Raw genomic sequence first — 19,540 nt, forward strand, 5'->3', positions numbered from 1 at the left:
GTACCAGCCACCACCACCAGGCTAACCCCAGGCTACCAGCTACGGCTACCCTGGACTCCAGCAACTAGCCCAAGGCTGAATAGCCCACCTGAATAGCCCAAGGCTTCAGCGGCTTACCCGGCACCACCAGGGTAACCCCAGGCAAACTGGATCAGGCCAAACAGTTAAGTAAGCTTAAGAACTTTATTGATTTATATTACGACAACATGGATAAATCACAGGTGAAGGCTGCTAAGCCTAACAAAGAGAAGCAGAAACAAGGTGCTAAGTCACAGAAGATCACAGACTTTGTCAGACTAACCCTAACCCTAGCCTTCTCCAGGTAAAATATCACGTCCTGATGCTGAGAGTGGCGAGGAAAATTCATTAGATGATTCACAGGCAACTAGTCAGGGGGACATTCATTTTATAACATTAGAGTCCATCAGCAAGAAACTTGACAAACTGAACATGCTATACTAGACTTGATGATGGAGGAGATAACGAGCCTCAAATAAAATAAGTGTTACTGTAGCTGGGATGGTGCTACACTACCCTGACTGTATTACACTAAACAATATTAATCAAATTACAAACTAAACTTACACTCTATAAAATGGCGGACACTCAAAAAAGTAGGGGCGGAGGCAGATGTACCAAAATGTATAACCCTGAGCATTTAATAAAATTAAAACATATAAGACACACACATACATATACAATAATGATATCCCTAAGCTAACAATTTATCATGCATCCAAATGTCCAAATCAATGTCCGGTGATCCACACTTCAATGCGGCCAACACAGGACCTAAGTTGTTTAATGCAATTATGTAATGTATAGGCACGCCATCACACACTCCCATAGGCCTACTTAAACCAGGCTATAGTTCCATGGAATACGCCCAATCCCCAGCCTACCCCCTTCTCAGTTCCACCCCCCGGGATGAGTTTGAGTCCCGTAGCGTTCAATGGGTCTGCAACCCAGACCACAGCGCAACCATCGACACCCGCCCGTCTCCCGGCTCTGACTTAAATATCTTCTCCAGAGTCCCTGGCAGAGTTCACGGGCAAGGCTGCGGGTGCAATCAATTACCAATCAGTTTCAATGAAGAGTGAGTGCGCCTGTCCCATGCCTTCACACTACAGTATAATCCACAAGTGGAAAACAGGCTCCAGCAGCTTCCATGCAACGCTACACTGATGAGCCCCGAGATTCAAAATGAGCTACTGGAATGTGCAGCTTCATTATTACTTAGAAAAATCAAGAAAGAAGTTCAAGAGTCAACACATTTCGCATTAGCAGATGAGTACAAAGACCAATCCAAACGTGAGCTAGTAGCTGTGTCTCTCCGTTTCATTCATGGTGGGGTGATAAAGGAGAGGGCTGTTGGATTTACTGACACGGCTGATATGTCTGCAGATGGAATAGCAAAGAAAATCCTGGAATAATTGAACCGTTGGAGCTGGATCCATCTCTTTGTGTGGGATTTTGTTTAGATGGTGCATCAGTGATGTCGGGAAACAAAGGTGGGGTACATATTATTCTGAAGCAAACCTTCCCACAAGCTGTTTATACACATTGCAACAACTCCCATCGGTTGAATCTTGTTTTATGCACTGCTGCTTAAGTGTCAGGAAATATCAGCACGTTTTTTGACACCGTGAATCAGCTCCATAATTTCATGTCTGGGGCCCGCAGACACGCGCGGTTCATGCAACTGCAAAAAGAAATGCACCCCCAGTGGGAAGCTTATTGAGCTAGAGAGAGCTACTGATGTAAGATGGAGCTCAAAGTCAGGATCCGTTAGTAAAACACTGCAGCTACTTGACGTGATATTGGAGACTAGCTGAATTTTCGGAAGAAAGTGGCCAAACAAAGTTGGAAGCCGAGTCCCTATTACATCAAATTCAAACCAAGAAATTCATCTTTCTTCTTGTAACATTCGGCAAACTATTTGATGTAAGTGACTTTGCAACAAAGGGACTACAGAGCTCTACCTTATGCGTCTCTGATTGTATTGATCTAATAGGGATTCTAAAAGATAGCTTTTCCAAGTTCAGAGAGAACACGAATGGTGACTTTGACAAAGTCCTCAAATTAACTGAAGATTTGATGAGGAAGAATGATATCAGTGATTGGAATGTCACTTCCTCGCGACAATAAACAGCACGTGACAGCAACGCGCCCAGAATGCGCCATCTGGCAATCTTGCCTTATCGTTATTAAGCTCTTGTTGTCAAAATTACCCACGGTTGCACCCTCATTACCAAAATGTCTTTGTGAAAAAGGAGTTTTCCAAGAAAAATGGACTGATTCTTATTTATTCACAGAAGTGAATGGGAAACCTGTGTGCTTGGTGTGTAATCAGCAAGTTTCAGTGCAATATAATATTCGGAGCCACTATGAGACTCATCATGGTGAAAAATACAACCATTTGCGAAGACAACTGAGAATAGAGAAGATAAAGGAATTGTTAGTGGGTCTGAAGAAACAGCAGTCTGTTTTTACCCGTAGCCGAGAGGTCAGTGATGCAGCGGTGAAAGCTAGCTACCTTATTGCTAACGAGATAGCGTTAGGATCCAAGCCATTTTCTGAGGGTGAGTTCGTGAAAACATGCATGCTGAAGGCTGCAGAAATCGTGTGCCCTGAAAAGCGACAAGCCTTTGCCAACATTATCCTAACGAGGAACACTGTCGCAGATAGAATTTCAGATCTCTCGGCAGACTTGGACAGCCAAATGAATCACAAAGTCAAGTCATTTGTTGCATTTTCGGTTGCAATTGATGAGAGCACTGATATTACAGATGTTGCTCAACTGGCCATATTCATTCGTGGTGTTGATGAGACTTTGACAGTCACCGAGGAGTTCCTTGGGTTGGTACCTATGACGGATACTACAACAGCGGATGACATTATCATCTCTCTGGTTGGAGCGCTGGACAGGGTCGGAGTGGACTGGTCCCGTGCCGTCAGCCTGGCTGCAGATGGTGCGTCATTAATGATCGGGAGAAAAGCAGGCGTTGTGACAAAATTCTGAGAGAAAGTACAGGCCGCAAATGGAGGACAAGATTTTTGGACATTTCACTGTATTTTGCACCAGGAAGCATTGTGTTGCAAATCATTAAAAATGGATCATGTCATGGAGGTGTTTGTCCGCACTGTTAATTTCATCCGAGCAAAAGGTCTGAATCACCGTCAGTTTGACAGTATTCTCAGTGATGAAGACATTACGCATGGCTTGCCATACCACACTGAAGTACGGTGGTTAAGCCGAGGTGCCGTGCTGAAGCGTTTCTTTGAGCTACGAGAGGAAATTGGACAGTTCATGGAGAAAAAAGGCAAACCAGTGAAGGAACTTAAATGCCCAGAATGGGTGCAGGATCTTGCCTTTATGGTGGATATTATAGAGCACCTGAATAATCTTAACAAAATGTTGCAGGGCCGCAAAAACGTTGCCACTCAGTATTATGACAGCATACGCGCATTCAAGTTGAAACTGTCACTCTGGGAGACACAACTATCTAGCGGTGACACCGCTCATTTCCCTTGTCTAAGAGATGTGCGTGCGACCGGACTTAATGCTGACATGGATCAATACAAAGACAAGATTACAGGATTGCTGCGGGAGTTTGTGATATCCCCACTATTTCTTTCTTTCTTTCTTTCTTATTATTATTCTAGTTCTCCCCACTTTTTTTTAACCTTAACTAGTTCTTCATACTTTGTGTTAGAAACTTCATTCAAACTTGAAAATGTTCATGATGTTTAGCTGTTTCAGGGGTCCATTCAGATTTTTGATATTTTTTAATAGTTTTTTAGTAATTTAACTTTAAATATTCTATTCTATTTTTTTTTTGTCCCATTGAAACAGCTTGAAACTGCTTTTGGAATGTTCAGTATCATTATGCTTTTAGAGTGGTGGCAGCTGTTGCTTTGAAAATATCCACACATTTTGTAAACTGCTGGCACTCCTACAGTTTTGAAAGCTCACACACATATTATACATCAACATGTTCACACAACTGTGCTGATTCGTACAATGTAAGTATCTAGGCTGTGTGACTTATAGTTTTCGCTGTTTGACGATTTGTTCGGCAACTGCGCTCCTCATTGAAACGTATGGCAACGCACTCTAGCTTTTGAGCTGCTAATTTTGCATTTTTACTCTTTTTCTAACTTGTCGCTATGCCTACAGTTTTAACAGCTCATACACATATATCGAAACGTTCCCATAACTGTGCTGATTCGTACAATGTAAGTATCAAAGCCGTGTGACTTATAGTTTTCGCTGTATGACGATTTGTTCGGCAACTGTGCTCTCCATTGAAACGTATGGGCCCACACTCTACCTTTTGAGCTGCTCATTTTGCATTTTTACCCTTTTTCTAACTCATCGCCATGCCTACAGTTTTTAAGCTACACGGACATATTATACATAGAAATGTTCTGCAAGTTCTCAGGATTCCTACGGTGTCAATATCTAGGCTGTGACCTTTATACTTTTTGAGAGAGAGCTGTCTGAAGCCAACATGCCTTTCCATTGAAGGGAATGAGAGGATGCTCACAGTGTCAGTTGGGATTTTAATTTGGGGACACGTGCAGGCTCTCTGTACAGGCACCCTTTTATGACTATTGTGGCAGCATTCATATTCCTTCCTTCCTTCCTTCCATCCATCCTTCCTTCCTTCCTTCCTTCCTTCCTTCCTTATATTCCAAAAAATATTCAGAATTACACTCTTTTTCAGGCTGCAAACTCATATTAATATCTTTTCTCCTCTTTCAGCTATTGAACTCAATAAAACTATGAGTTATGATGAGTGGTCTAATCTATTTTTGAGTGTAGTACTAGTAGTACTTACAAACACCTACTTATAACAAACACCTACTGCTTTTCCCTGCTACTGCTTCTAACCTCAACTTCCATACAACACCTCCACAGCTACTGCTCCGCCCGGAGTGGGCTATAGACACATGGGCCCAGTCCCAATGTCCACCCTTGCAGACTCGCAGACTTAAGGGCGCGCTCCCGCGAAGTCCGCGAGGGCTTAGGGGTGTCCCAATGTCAACTCGGCAAGTGCGCGAGGGCTCTCCGGCAGCCATTTTGAGCCCTTTATGGCCCCTTCCCGTAAGTCTGCATTTCTGCAGACTTAGCCCAAGGGAATTACCCACAGTTCATAGCGTCGTGACGTGAAACACGGGGTTACCTGAAGAACAGCCAATAAACAAGCACGGACAGATCAACCAACCGTAACGTTCACGTTACAGAACAAAATATGTTTTCATGTTTTCAGCTGGACTTGCTTATCTGCACAAGTAGCCTTATAATTAATTTGGTTTCATTATTTTTAAGTAGGCCTATGGGTTATTAACCCCATGGGTTTGTATAATGTGATTTGTTTACAAATATGTAGGCTATGGTTATAATTTACATCGATTTCTGTTGCTCTAAATCATATGATTGCCCAGTTAAAAGCAGTATGACATTAATTACCCATTTCGGTGCAGTGTTCTTTGAATTGAGATTTCCAACATGAATATGGAAAGAGTTGTGAGGTGTAGGAATGTGTATACATAATATATTATCATTCTTAAGTTAATACTTTTGGATTCATCACAAACAAGAATCACAGGCAGTAATGTAGGATCGATGCGATCCTACTAACAAATACTGGGTTGGGTTGATATTTGATCGCAAATGCGATCGCATATGACCACAAAATGAAATGATTTCAAGTTGAACAAATGTTTTGAGGGTACACAGAGAGTTCTAATAATGTAAAGGGGATTTGACTCAGCCAAAATTAATTTACACGAAGGCCTACAAGAAAAACATGTACAATTTACAAATTGATTTAAAAAAAGCCCCACGCCCACAATAGTAAGAAATATGTTTTCACGTCAACGTAATGTGATGTCACAAGTGCTGTCCCATTCCTTGTTATACCAATTCGAGCCCTTGCAGCCTCTCACACTCAACCACTTCACCAGGTGACGTCAATAAGTCTGTGAGGGCTCAGGGCTTGAGGGTTTAGGGGGGACATTGGGATTGGGCCATGGTCTCCAATGAGGGGTGCATGGGGATGTCCTGGCAATCACTGACCTGCCCCCCACAACCTCTGACCTGAGGGGGCGGAGTCTCGCCACCACGCCACTATCCACGCCACCGTCCCCACATCTCAGACCCTGAGTTGGCTAAAGACGCAGTTTTCACGGTTGGGTGCATGTGGGTGGTCCGGGGAGGAGTACACTGTCCTCGACCGGCTCTGACCTGAGGGGGCGGAGTCTCGTTACCACGCCACTATCCACGCCACTGTCCCCACATCTCAGCCCCTGAGTGAGCTCCAGACACACGGTTTTCACTGTTGGGTGCATGGAGATTGCCCGGATGTCAGTGCACTGCCCCTGACCTGCTCTGACCGGAGGGGGCGGAGTCTCGCCATCACGCCACTATCCACGCCACAGACCTCACAACACAGCGTCTGAGGTGGCTAGAGACACACAGTCTTCACTGGTGAAGGCAGGTGGGTAGCCCGGCATGGCCTACACTGTCCACGACCGGCTCTGACCCAAGGGGGAGGAGTCTTGCCACCACGCCACTGAACATGCTACGGACACCACAACTCAGTCCTTGAGTGGGCTGGAGACACACGGTCTTCGCTGGTGAAGGCTGGTGGATAGCCCGGTGCGGCCTACACTGTTCACGCCTGGCTCTGAACCAAGCGGGCGGAGTCTCGCCACCACGCCACAGACCCCACAACTCAGCCCCTGATTGAGCTAGAGACACACAGTCTTCACCAGTGGGTGCAAGGAGACTGCCCGGAGGTCTTCATGCTGGAGTCAGGTAGGTGGCCCGGAGAGGGGTATACTGTCCCCGACTGGCTCTGACCTGAGGGGGTGGAGTCTCACCACCACGCCACTATCCACGCCACGGGCCCCACAACTCAACCCCTGAGTGGGCTAGAGACACACAGTCTTCATTGGTGGATGCATGGAAATTGCCCAGAGGTCACTGTACTGTTCCCAACTAGCTGTGACCCAAGGGGGCGAGGCCTAACCAGCAAGCCACTATCCACACCTCGGGCCCCACAACTCAGCCCCTGAGTGGGCTAGAGACACACGGTCTTCACCGGTGGAGTCAGGTAGGTGGCCCGGAGAGGGGTACACTGTCCCTGACTGGCTCTGACCTGAGGGGGCGGAGTCTCGCCACCACGCCACTGTCCACGCCACGGACCCCACAATTCAGCCCCTGAGTGGGCTAGAGACGCACGGTCTTCGCCGGTGGGTGCATGGAGATTGCCTGGTCCATAGTAGTTCTAGCAGTAGCTGTTACATACAGCTGCAGCAGCTAGCCCACCTCACATTTTCTCCATGAAATGTACTTTCTAGTTTTTATTTTGATTGTCGCGCGAGTTGTTGACGGGGGGGGGGGGGGGGGGGGGGTGACTTTTGCCCTGTATTCTGCACCTTTGGTCGTGATGCCGGGTTCGTTCGATCCACCCGATCCACCCCTGGCTACGGGCCTGTAGTATGTAGGGGTTGGTCATTTCTCCGCGTGAGAATTGTTATGTGTGGCGTGTGAGCGTGAGAAGAGGCTGAAATGCGTGTTCTCACGCTCAGTGCGTGAGACTTGGCAGCCCTGTAACTGTTTCCTAGCCTGGATTACATCTACATGTTGCTATTCAGTACAGTAGTTCAGTAATACGTTTAACTAGCCAACCAGTGTCTACCTCACTCACTCACCCTCTAAAGCCTCTTCTGGGGGCTGGGGGTGGGTGTCTAGGTCAGTCGAGGCCGAAGCCTCTTCTGGGGGCTGGGGGTGGGTGTCTAGGTCAGACGAGGCCGATTCTGTGAGTAGCAGGACATATAGGTTTTAAAAACAAATCAACTCTATATGAATTTCTATTAATTAACTTAACACTATTTATTTATTTATTAACCATGAATTTCTTTATGTAATGTAACTGTTTCATATGTAGGCTATCTTAACCTGGGTTAACTTACATCTACATTTTGCTATTCATAGCAGTACAGTAGTTTAGTAGCCTAATCTTCTGGGGGCTGGGAGTGGGTGTCTAGGAAGACTACAGTAGCTAGTTGCTACGGCACTAGCTAATGGGGATCATTAATAAAATATCAAAAATATCAAATCAAACTTAATTTATATAGCGCAGTTCATACACAGAGGCTACACAATTTATAGAGAGCAATGTGGGGATGGACATAGATCCTAATTCTAATACAGGCTAACCACACAACCGCATTCTTTGTATTGCAATAAGGTCTCTGCTGGTGTGGCATGTACCTTCCTGCTGCTCTGGTATGAAAGTGATCTTACGGTCTGATAGCCTCTAGTTCCTCATAGAGAAGGGGAAGTTCTCAGAGTCAGAGAGAGAGAGAGGAGGAAGGAGGTGAGGTGACTGAGGTTCATATGAAGAGGACTGTGTGTCGCTTAAGCTTGAACCAGCAGTGGACTTGGCTCTGGCTTGGATTAACCAGCAGCACCTCATACCAGTCTGGTCCAGACCACCTGGTTCCTGATCTGGGACTGTCGGCTGAGGAGGCGGGGTTAGTCGTACCATCTCATAACCAGATATGCAGTCATCTTGAAAGAATAGGCTTGGACTGGTTGTATTTCTCAGAGAGGCTAGATATGACCGTGTGTGTGTGTGTGTTTGTGTGCGTGTGTGAGTGTGTGTGTGCGCGCGTGCATGCGTGTGTGTTGCTGGGACTTGTTTTGAGCGATGAATGCAGTAATGCAGAAATAACTTTATTCTAAATCCTGTTTCTGTATCCAGAGAATTTCTCAAGTTGTCATTGCGAAATGCAACATTATACAAATACAGCGAAGAGTGAACCAGCCATCTGATCACAGTATTACAGCAGAATAAAGCTGCAAATGAATCCTACATTTTCACACTTGTTGTCAGTGCTTCAGATTTCAGATATCAATTTAGGTACGTCAATAGGTACGTTTCACCCTCCACCCCCCCACACCCCACCCCACCCCCCAGAATACAACCCGATGAAGGTCATATGGCCAAAACGTTGTACCTCTTAAATTGATTTATGCAAGTGAATAAGTCAGTGTTTGGGAGTTCAAAATCGCTCCACTAAAGTTGGTCATTGGCTTTCTCTGATGCACCTCTCATACTACAGACGTGCAGAACTTCGACTCTTTCCTGCTTCACATTTGACACAAAGGGGCAATAGTCCTCACTGGTGGGAGATGACATGTTTCCCACGTCAGCAGGAACAACCTCACTGGGAAGTCTTCATGATGTCTGATGTCTAGTGCTTTTTAACGTATTGCTGTGTTGCCTTTTTAGATGTTACAGTAGCACACTGTAAAATGTGATGCCCTGTTAACTACCTTAATCTGACTTAATCTTTGGTGCTCTGTTGACATTACCCATTTTGAGTTTGTTCTACTTTTGGTTCTTAAAGTGGTAGTGTGCTATTTTGGACATTTAGCCCTGTTTGTGGTCTGTCTACCATGAACCTGAAACACAGAGACCATCATTTCACTGATCGTTCCAGTATTGAGCTAGCTGCGGTTTTTCTGCAGGCTCTCACTGGGCTAAAATGGAAGTCAACAGGCATACGTGAATGTGTGGAAAAACTAAGATAAATGTGCTTTTCCGAGACAGGAAGCATCTTAACAGTCTCAGTATGCTCTCCTGTAAAAGGCAGTGCAATCTTTATATTTTTAGGTGTTTCAGGTTCATGGTAGACACACCACAAATAGGGCTAAATGTCCAAAATAGCACACTACCCCTTTAAATGCATTTCAAATTAGTTTACTGAACTTATCTGAAGTTATCTGTGTTCCTGCGAACTTTCTTCTCACAAAATAAGTTCCTTTACTTAATTTTCCTAAAGCAACAGGCTTCCAATATTGTATTGGGTAACTACTAGGGTTGCAAATTTCAAGGAATTTCATTAATCGATTAACCTTAACAAACAATAGTTGATTAATTGATAAGAACGTCCTGCGCCGGACTGCGCTTTGCTCGCTTAATTCTTTTGTCTTCATCCGCTGTGCCGTTGAAATTTCCCGGCATCCCAATTAGCCTTCACTACATGGCGGGTGCCCTCATGTGCAGTCAGACCTTAAATCATGATTACATTTCACGCAACTCCCGTTGATAACATTTGTTCCCCCCAAAAAAGTTCAGTTCCATTAACAAGCAATTAATCGAATAACCAAATCTTACTCGAGTAAATTCTTTTCGGCAATTAATCGATAGTCGATTAACTATTAACATCCCTAGTAACTACTTGTTTTGGAGTGATTGCTTTAAATGTCTATAATATATCTGTAATGCCTCAGTAATATGTCAGTGACACGCCTGTAACATGTTAGTAACATGCTTATAACATGTCTGTAACATGTTGTTGGTGTGTTTCAGCTGTCCCCTGACTTCCTGTACAGAGGCCAGAGGAATGCTGACCGCGTCTGGCAGGTGAGACAGGTGAGTCTCTCCCAATCAATGCATTCATTAGCCACGGAAAACTGACTCTAACCCCTTACACTAGCAGGAGAGGTTAGTCGACTAATTACTAGTTGCAACTAACATTGTGTAACAGAAGTCTTGAGTTATTTATTCAGTCATAAACGTTTACAGGTGAAAGCTTTCTTTTGTTGAAAAGACCAATTCTGCAGTGCTGTTCAATGGCTCTTACGCTGCGCTCACACGTATGCGTTTCAGGCTTCAACTTTGACGCTTCTCATTCACTTTGAATGGAGCAGCATCATGCGTTGCCCAACGGAATTGTGGTTGCGTTGTGGTTCAGTTGCGTCGCGTTGCTCGCATAGCTTGCGTTGAGAGTTGAGAAAAGTTCATCTTTTGAAGCGTTACCGCATCCGTCAGCCAATGGGTTTCATTCATGAGCCGCTGACGTCACAGGTTGTTCATGCCTCTCGTCCGCCGCCATTACTCAACTGTTGTAATTGTGTCTGTACGCCGGGTCACTTATTAAAATGTTAACAGTTTTTCAGGCGAGAAAGTAACTATGCAGATTCTCGAAATGTAATCAGTTTATCAAAATCTCTTGTTTTGAGAGATCGCTGGCTGGTGCTGGCTACATGACAGGCTATACTGCCTAAAAAAGTCATTTTGGACAATGTGATTGGTTGTTGTTGTGAGCGTCATGCCCTCCCACCGTCAAGCGTTGAAGCAAAGCCTAGCAACTAGCCTAGCAACGCATACGTGTGAGCGGGCCGTTACTCAAGCTGTGGCTACTGCAACATGTCAACATGCTGGCGGAGGACAGGGTCTGGGCAAACCCTCCCACACACACACACACACACACACACACACACACATTCACACACACACACACACACACACACACACACACACACACACTCACGCACACACACACTCATACACACACAAAGACACACTCCCCCTCACACACACACACACTCACACACACTCACACACACTCAGTCACACACTCATACACACACACAGACACACTCCCCCTCTCACACACACACGCACACACACACACACAATTTCATTTTGCAAACGTGGACCCCTTTAACCTCCCTCACACACAGAACCCCCCAGCAGAGTGGGTAGTGCCCAGCTGGGCCTGGTACCACGACCCCGAGACGGCGTAGGAGCGGGGGCGGGGACGGGGCAACACGGGGGCGGAGAGAGAGGGCGTAGGAGCAGGGGCGGGGACGGGGCAACACGGGGGCGGAGAGAGAGGGCGTAGGAGCGGGGGCGGGCACCGGGGCAACACGGGGGCAGAGAGAGAGGGCGTAGGAGCGGGGGCGGGCACCGGGGCGCAACACGGGGGCAGAGAGAGAGGGCGTAGGAGCGGGGGCGGGCACCGGGGCAACACGGGGGCAGAGAGAGAGGGCGTAGGAGCGGAGACAGGGAGGGAGGGGGAGGATCATGTGGTCCCCCTCTGCTCTCAGTAGCCAGCAGGATGACGGCCCACTAGTCCAGAGAGACGAGCGGAACATGCGGCACAAGTCACAGACGTACCTGTGAACCTGGGGGGGGGGGGTGCGTTTGATTCGACTCAGCCCGACACGTTGAGAGCCGTTCATTTGTTGCGCACCATGTCCGCCACCTGAGTTGAATCGATCGTGCCCGAGGACTTGGAGGTGTTCGTGATGTGATGCGGCCGATCAGCGCGTGACCTTTCACCCCTCTGTGCCCTTCCCCTGACCCCTGAAGAGCATGCAGCGGGCAGTTTCCTCCGACACGCTCAACGCCGCTGCTTCCCGGGGCGACGCCCAGCGGCGAAGCTCCGCCCTCACTCATGACACACTCAGTCACTCCCACTCCATGATCCTGCCTGAGGCCCACAGCAAGGTACTGTACACACTGACACACATACAAGCAGAGGACACACACACACACACACACACACACACACACTGTCTCAGCCTGCTGTGTCCTAGCTGTTCTCTGTTGCCCCCGGCGTCCCAGCAGGGGGGCGAGGTGTGCTACAGTGTGACTAACATCGTGGTGGAGCCCCCCTCTCCAGACAGCTCCCCTGACAGCAACGACGGCACCACACCGGTGAGACCTGCTTTAACCCTCCTCTCCTCTCCTCTCCTCTCCTCTCCTCTCCTCTCCTCTCCTCTCCTCTCCTCTCCTCTCCTCTCCTCTCCTCTCCTCTCCTCTCCCCTCCCCTCCTCTCCTCTCCTCTCCTCTCCTCTCCTCTCCTCTCCTCTCCTCTCCTCTCCTCTCCTCACCCCTCCCCTCCCCTCCTCACCCTCCCCTCTCCTCTCCTCTTCTCTCCCCTCCTCTCCTGTCTTCTCCTCTCCCCTCCAATCCTCTCCTCTCCCATCCTCTCCCCTCCTCTCCTCTCCTCACCCCTCCCCTCCTCACCCTCCCCTCTCCTCTCCTCTTCTCTCACCTCCTCTCCTCTACAGTCTATCTGCTTCACTCTCCTATCCTCTCCTCTTCTCTCCTCTTCTCTCCCCTCCTTTCCTCTCCGCTCCTCTTCTCTCCTCTACAGACAGTCTAACTGCTTCACTCTCCTCTCCTGTCTCCTCCTCTCCTCTACGGACAGTCCTCCCCCGCCCTACCTCTCCTCTTCACCATAGACAGTCTATCTTCTTCTCTGCCTTCTCTCTCTACTGTCTCTCTACTGTCTCTACTGTCTCTATACTGTCTCTACTGTCTCTCTACTGTCTCTCTACTGTCTCTACTGTCTCTACTGTCTCTCTACTGTCTCTGCTGTCTCTACTGTCTCTCTACTGTCTCTACTGTCTCTCTACTGTCTCTCTACTGTCTCTCTACTGTCTCTACTGTCTCTCTACTGTCTCTGCTGTCTCTACTGTCTCTACTGTCTCTCTACTGTCTCTACTGTCTCTACTGTCTCTCTACTGTCTCTCTACTGTCTCTGCTGTCTCTACTGTCTCTACTGTCTCTCTACTGTCTCTACTGTCTCTCTACTGTCTCTCTACTGTCTCTACTGTCTCTACTGTCTCTGCTGTCTCTACTGTCTCTCTACTGTCTCTCTACTGTCTCTACTGTCTCTCTACTGTCTCTACTGTCTCTGCTGTCTCTACTGTCTCTCTACTGTCTCTACTGTCTCTCTACTGTCTCTCTACTGTCTCTGCTGTCTCTACTGTCTCTACTGTCTCTGCTGTCTCTACTGTCTCTCTACTGTCTCTACTGTCTCTCTACTGTCTCTCTACTGTCTCTGCTGTCTCTACTGTCTCTCTACTGTCTCTACTGTCTCTCTACTGTCTCTCTACTGTCTCTGCTGTCTCTACTGTCTCTACTGTCTCTGCTGTCTCTACTGTCTCTCTACTGTCTCTACTGTCTCTCTACTGTCTCTCTACTGTCTCTGCTGTCTCTACTGTCTCTCTACTGTCTCTACTGTCTCTCTACTGTCTCTCTGCTGTCTCTGCTGTCTCTCTACTGTCTCTACTGTCTCTACTGTCTCTCTACTGTCTCTACTGTCTCTACTGTCTCTCTACTGTCTCTGCTGTCTCTACTGTCTCTCTACTGTCTCTCTACTGTCTCTCTACTGTCTCTACTGTCTCTGCTGTCTCTACTGTCTCTACTGTCTCTCTACTGTCTCTCTACTGTCTCTACTGTCTCTGCTGTCTCTACTGTCTCTACTGTCTCTCTACTGTCTCTCTACTGTCTCTACTGTCTCTACTGTCTCTCTACTGTCTCTCTACTGTCTCTACTGTCTCTCTACTGTCTCTCTACTGTCTCTACTGTCTCTCTACTGTCTCAACTGTCTCTCTACTGTCTCTCTACTGTCTCTACTGTCTCTCTACTGTCTCTGCTGTCTCTACTGTCTCTCTACTGTCTCTCTACTGTCTCTACTGTCTCTACTGTCTCTCTACTGTCTCTCTACTGTCTCTACTGTCTCTACTGTCTCTCTACTGTCTCTACTGTCTCTCTACTGTCTCTCTACTGTCTCTACTGTCTCTACTGTCTCTACTGTCTCTCTACTGTCTCTACTGTCTCTCTACTGTCTCTACTGTCTCTGCTGTCTCTACTGTCTCTCTACTGTCTCTCTACTGTCTCTACTGTCTCTCTACTGTCTCTCTACTGTCTCTACTGTCTCTCTACTGTCTCTCTACTGTCTCTCTACTGTCTCTGCTCCCCACATCAGTCTCTCTCTATCACCAAACATGCGCAAGATTCAAGTATCACTAGTAATAGATTCAAGTATCACTAGTAATAGATTCAAGTATCACTAGTAATAGATTCAAGTATCACTAGTAATAGATTCAAGTAGCAATAAACGGTAGCATCCTCCACTCCATGGCCCAGCATGCACCAGGGGTCTGTGGCTCATTCATACGGATGTGGCGCTGCCCTAGTTAGCCGAATCCGGCTAACCCTAGTGAACTCTGAACTCTGGACTTGTCCTCAGGAGCTGGAGAAGGCGGGTCTGCTGAACAAGACAAAGATAGCTGAGGGAGGCAGGAAGCTGAGGTAAGCTGACTTCCTGTCTTTGCAACGGCAGTGTGTGTCACGTGGGAGTGTACAGAGGGGCTAGAAGTAGTTGAGGCAGTGTGTGGGGGGGGGGGGGGGGGGTCATGGTGTTGTGGTCATCAAATGCAAGCAGTTACACGTACAGTATCTACATTAGACACGTACAGTATCTACATTAGACACGTACAGTATCTACATTAGACACGGTGTATAGTTCACAGTATCTGCAGATATAAAGATATACACTGTACATGTATGCAGGTAAACGGTTCTACATCTCATTCAACCTAACTGTGTGTGTGTGTGTGTGTGTGTGCGCGCGTGTGCATGTGTGTGTGTGTGTGTGTGTGTGTGTGTGCGTGTGTGTGGTGGGCATCTCTCTGTATTGAAGGAAAAACTGGAACCTATCCTGGGTGGTCCTGGTGGGCAACAGCCTGATGTTCTTCAAAGACCCCAAATCCCAGACCCCCTCCAGCTGGGTAAGATAGGGGCTTACAGGACCCCCCACACAACACACACACCAGCCCTGATCAGATATCTGTCGTTGTTGTGTGATACAGTAGTTATGAACAGGGGTGCTTTCAAATTCAGCAAACATAGTGAACATTTGCGAACTATTTTTAACTTTTTAGCTTTATGCTAACTTTTCTGGCCCCCGGGTGAAACTGTTTTTTTGCTTCCCTCTGGAATATGTAGGGGTGGGACCTATGCCCCCCCACCATTGCTCTCTGTGAAGTGCATTGTGTTGCCTCTGTGTATGAAATGCGCTATACAAATAAAGTTTGATTTGAAAGTTTGATTTTCGCAAATGTTTGCAAACATAAGCCATAAAACATAAAACATTATTATCTTCAAGAAGTACTACAACAATCCTCCCACCTAAGCACTTATTGTATTATATTATATTGCACTGTACTTTAGATTGCGATTCTTGCACTTTGCCTTCAGCACTAGATTATGCTCTTAGTCACTTGTTTTAGAAAGAAGATGCACTTGTGAGTTCTGGCAAGTAGTAGTACATTGGCTCTTCCTACGTTAAATGCAATTATTGTTAGTCGCTTTGGATAAAAGCGTCTGCTAAATGACTGTAATGTAATGTAATGTAATGTAATGTAATGGTCTGAGAAGGTAGTTTGCGGTGAACAACAATAGACGCTAGACTGAGGGAAATGTCGTCGTATGACTGAATGAATGAGTTGAACACCGGAGGCCCTTTTACTTTTAATGTTAAATTAAGTTGTTCTAGCGGGACTACATCCAAAATACATCACCCAGAAAGAAGGCTTTCCGTTCAAGTGTAACCGTTCAAAAAAAACATGTTCGCCACGAACGCTCGCCTCTGTTCGCTGAACGCAGCACAGTCGTGTATTGGTACACATAACTACAGTCGTTATTCATCAACTAGAAGTTTCCCGAGGCTATTTGATACCGACAGGCTGTCGTGCAGGTTAAGTGCATATAGTAGTTGGCAAGTATTGTCGATGGCGCAGCTGTTGCAGAAGTGAGGTGAATGCTGAACAGTCTTGCTACTCCTGGTATCTCCGGATGACGGAGAGAGAGGGGAGTGGAGAGGAAAGGAGGGGAGGGGAGAGGAGGGGAGGTGAGAGGAGGGGAGAGGAGAGGAGAGGATGGGAGGGGAGGTGAGAGGAGGGGAGAGGAGAGGAGAGGAGAGGAGAGGAGAGGAGAGGAGAGGAGAGGAGAGGAGAGGAGAGGAGAGGAGAGGAGAGGAGAGGAGAGGAGGAGGAGAGGAGGGGAGAGGAGAGGAGGGTTAAAGCAGGTCTCACCGGTGTGGTGCCGTCGTTGCTGTCAGGGGAGCTGTCTGGAGAGGGGGGCTCCACCACGATGTTAGTCACACTGTAGCACACCTCTACCCCCTGCTGAGACGATGTTAGTCACACTGTAGCACACCTCTACCCCCTGCTGAGACGATGTTAGTCACACTGTAGCACACCTCTACCCCCTGCTGAGACGATGTTAGTCACACTGTAGCACACCTCTACCCCCTGCTGAGACGATGTTAGTCACAATGTAGCCCTTCCCCACAGAGGCCGGGGAACAGTCGCCCAGAGAGCAGCGTGGACCTGAGGGGAGCGCAGCTGGACTGGGCCAACGAGATGTCCAGCAAGAAGAACGTCTTCAAGGTGAGACACAGACAGACGGGAGGACGTGGCGGGCAGAGGAGGACAGCAGGACAGAGAGGTGGACAGACGAACAGGAGGGAAGGAAAGGACAGGACAAGACAGGCTGGGAGAGGACAGGGACAGGGAGAGTCATTTTAGTAAGATACAGTAGACCTATACTCTATAGACCAAGTAGATAAACAACACTTTTTACATTAGAAACAGCAGGTGACAGGGGCAGGAGATATCCACCGCCTTCTTTCATAACACCTCCCTCCACTTCCTCAGAGGGACCTCTGGTCACCACATGTAGTGCTCATGCTCATGGCTTTATACAGAGGTTTAAAAGCTTCGTATAAAACCCCTGTTTCGAGAAGTCAGATACATTGAGGAAGTTGCGTCGGTTACTGTAGCGACTGTGTTTCAGTAAACACGCCCCCAGGGATGATTAAACACCATTCACACCCCTAGTGAGGTGCCATGGGCTCGACTGAGGAAGAGTTCTGTTAAGGTTAGGCTAGGACACAGTGTTCTATGAGGGCTAGGCTAGGACACAGTGTTCTATGAGGGCTAGGCTAGGACACAGTGTTCTATGAGGGCTAGGCTAGGACACAGTGTTCTATGAGGGCTAGGCTAGGACACAGTGTTCTATGAGGGCTAGGCTAGGACACTGTTCTATGAGGGCTAGGCTAGGACACAGTGTTCTATGAGGGCTAGGCTAGGACACAGTGTTCTATGAGGGCTAGGCTAGGACACAGTGTTCTATGAGGGCTAGGCTAGGACACAGTGTTCTATGAGGGCTAGGCTAGGACACAGTGTTCTATGAGGGCTAGGCTAGGACACAGTGTTCTATGAGGGCTAGGCTAGGACACAGTGTTCTATGAGGGCTAGGCTAGGACACTGTTCTATGAGGGCTAGGCTAGGACACAGTGTTCTATGAGGGCTAGGCTAGGACACAGTGTTCTATGAGGGCTAGGCTAGGACACACTGTTCTATGAGGGCTAGGCTAGGACACACTTTTCTATGAGGGCTAGGCTAGGACACACTGTTCTATGAGGGCTAGGCTAGGACACAGTGTTCTATGAGGGCTAGGCTAGGACACAGAGTACTATAAGGGCCATATAGTTCTTTCTATAAGGGCTAGTCCAGTCCATAGTTCTACTAGGGCTAGTCCAGTCCATAGTTCTACTAGGGCTAGGCCAGTCTAGAGAGTTCTACTAGGGCTAGTCCAGTCCATAGTTCTACTAGGGCTAGTCCAGTCCATAGTTCTACTAGGGCTAGTCCAGTCCATAGTTCTACTAGGGCAAGTCCAGTCCATAGTTCTACTAGGGCTAGTCCAGTCCATAGTTCTACTAGGGCTAGGCCAGTCTAGAGAGTTCTACTAGGGCTAGTCCAGTCCATAGTTCTACTAGGGCTAGTCCAGTCCATAGTTCTACTAGGGCTAGGCCAGTCTAGAGAGTTCTACTAGGGCTAGTCCAGTCCATAGTTCTACTAGGGCTAGTCCAGTCCATAGTTCTACTAGGGCTAGTCCAGTCCATAGTTCTACTAGGGCAAGTCCAGTCCATAGTTCTACTAGGGCTAGTCCAGTCCAGAGAGTTCTACTAGGGCTAGTCCAGTCCAGAGAGTTCTACTAGGGCTAGTCCAGTCCAGAGAGTTCTACTAGGGCTAGTCCAGTCCAGATAGTTCTACTAGGGCAAGTCCAGTCCAGATAGTTCTACTAGGGCTAGGCCAGTCCATAGTTCTACTAGGGCTAGTCCAGTCCATAGTTCTACTAGGGCTAGTCCAGTCCAGAGTGCTACAGGTCCTCAACCCTCAGCGTTGTTCCTGTACCAGAGGCTGTGAGCTCAGCTCAATGCTCCGGTAGGGATTCAACCAAACCTGCATTGCAGCGTTTGTTGTTGTGTATACAGCGGTGTGGCTGGGTTTGTTTTGTTGTTGTGTATACAGCGGTGTGGCTGGGTTTGTTTTGTTGTTGTGTATACAGCGGTGTGGCTGGGTTTGTTTTGTTGTTGTGTATACAGCGGTGTTCTGGGTTTGTTTTGTTGTTGTGTATACAGCGGTGTGGCTGGGTTTGTTTTGTTGTTGTGTATACAGCGGTGTTCTGGGTTTGTTTTGTTGTTGTGTATACAGCGGTGTGGCTGGGTTTGTTTTGTTGTTGTGTAAACAGCGGTGTGGCTGGGTTTGTTTTGTTGTTGTGTATACAGCGGTGTTCTGGGTTTGTTTTGTTGTTGTGTAAACAGCGGTGTGGCTGGGTTTGTTTTGTTGTTGTGTATACAGCGGTGTTCTGGGTTTGTTTTGTTGTTGTGTATACAGCGGTGTTCTGGGTTTGTTTTGTTGTTGTGTATACAGCGGTGTTCTGGGTTTGTTTTGTTGTTGTGTATACAGCGGTGTTCTGGGTTTGTTTTGTTGTTGTGTATACAGCGGTGTTCTGGGTTTGTTTTGTTGTTGTGTATACAGCGGTGTGGCTGGGTTTGTTTTGTTGTTGTGTAAACAGCGGTGTTC

General features: G+C 47.4%; 1 protein-coding gene across 1 annotated transcript in view; it reads left to right on the forward strand.

Moving 5' to 3' along the window:
• Positions 1-19,540, forward strand: part of arhgap9 (Rho GTPase activating protein 9) — a gene marked incomplete at its 5' end in the record, with an annotated part of 57,420 nt that overhangs the window by 25,594 nt on the left and 12,286 nt on the right. Inside the window, 5 exon segments of the mRNA XM_084462691.1 lie at positions 12,183-12,320; positions 12,441-12,530; positions 14,857-14,918; positions 15,310-15,397; positions 16,964-17,059. Coding sequence (XP_084318817.1) covers positions 12,183-12,320; positions 12,441-12,530; positions 14,857-14,918; positions 15,310-15,397; positions 16,964-17,059 — 474 coding nt within the window.

Source organism: Borostomias antarcticus (genome assembly GCF_949987555.1).
Source record: "Borostomias antarcticus genome assembly, contig: scaffold_69, whole genome shotgun sequence".
NCBI classification, from domain to species: Eukaryota; Metazoa; Chordata; class Actinopteri; order Stomiiformes; family Stomiidae; genus Borostomias; species Borostomias antarcticus.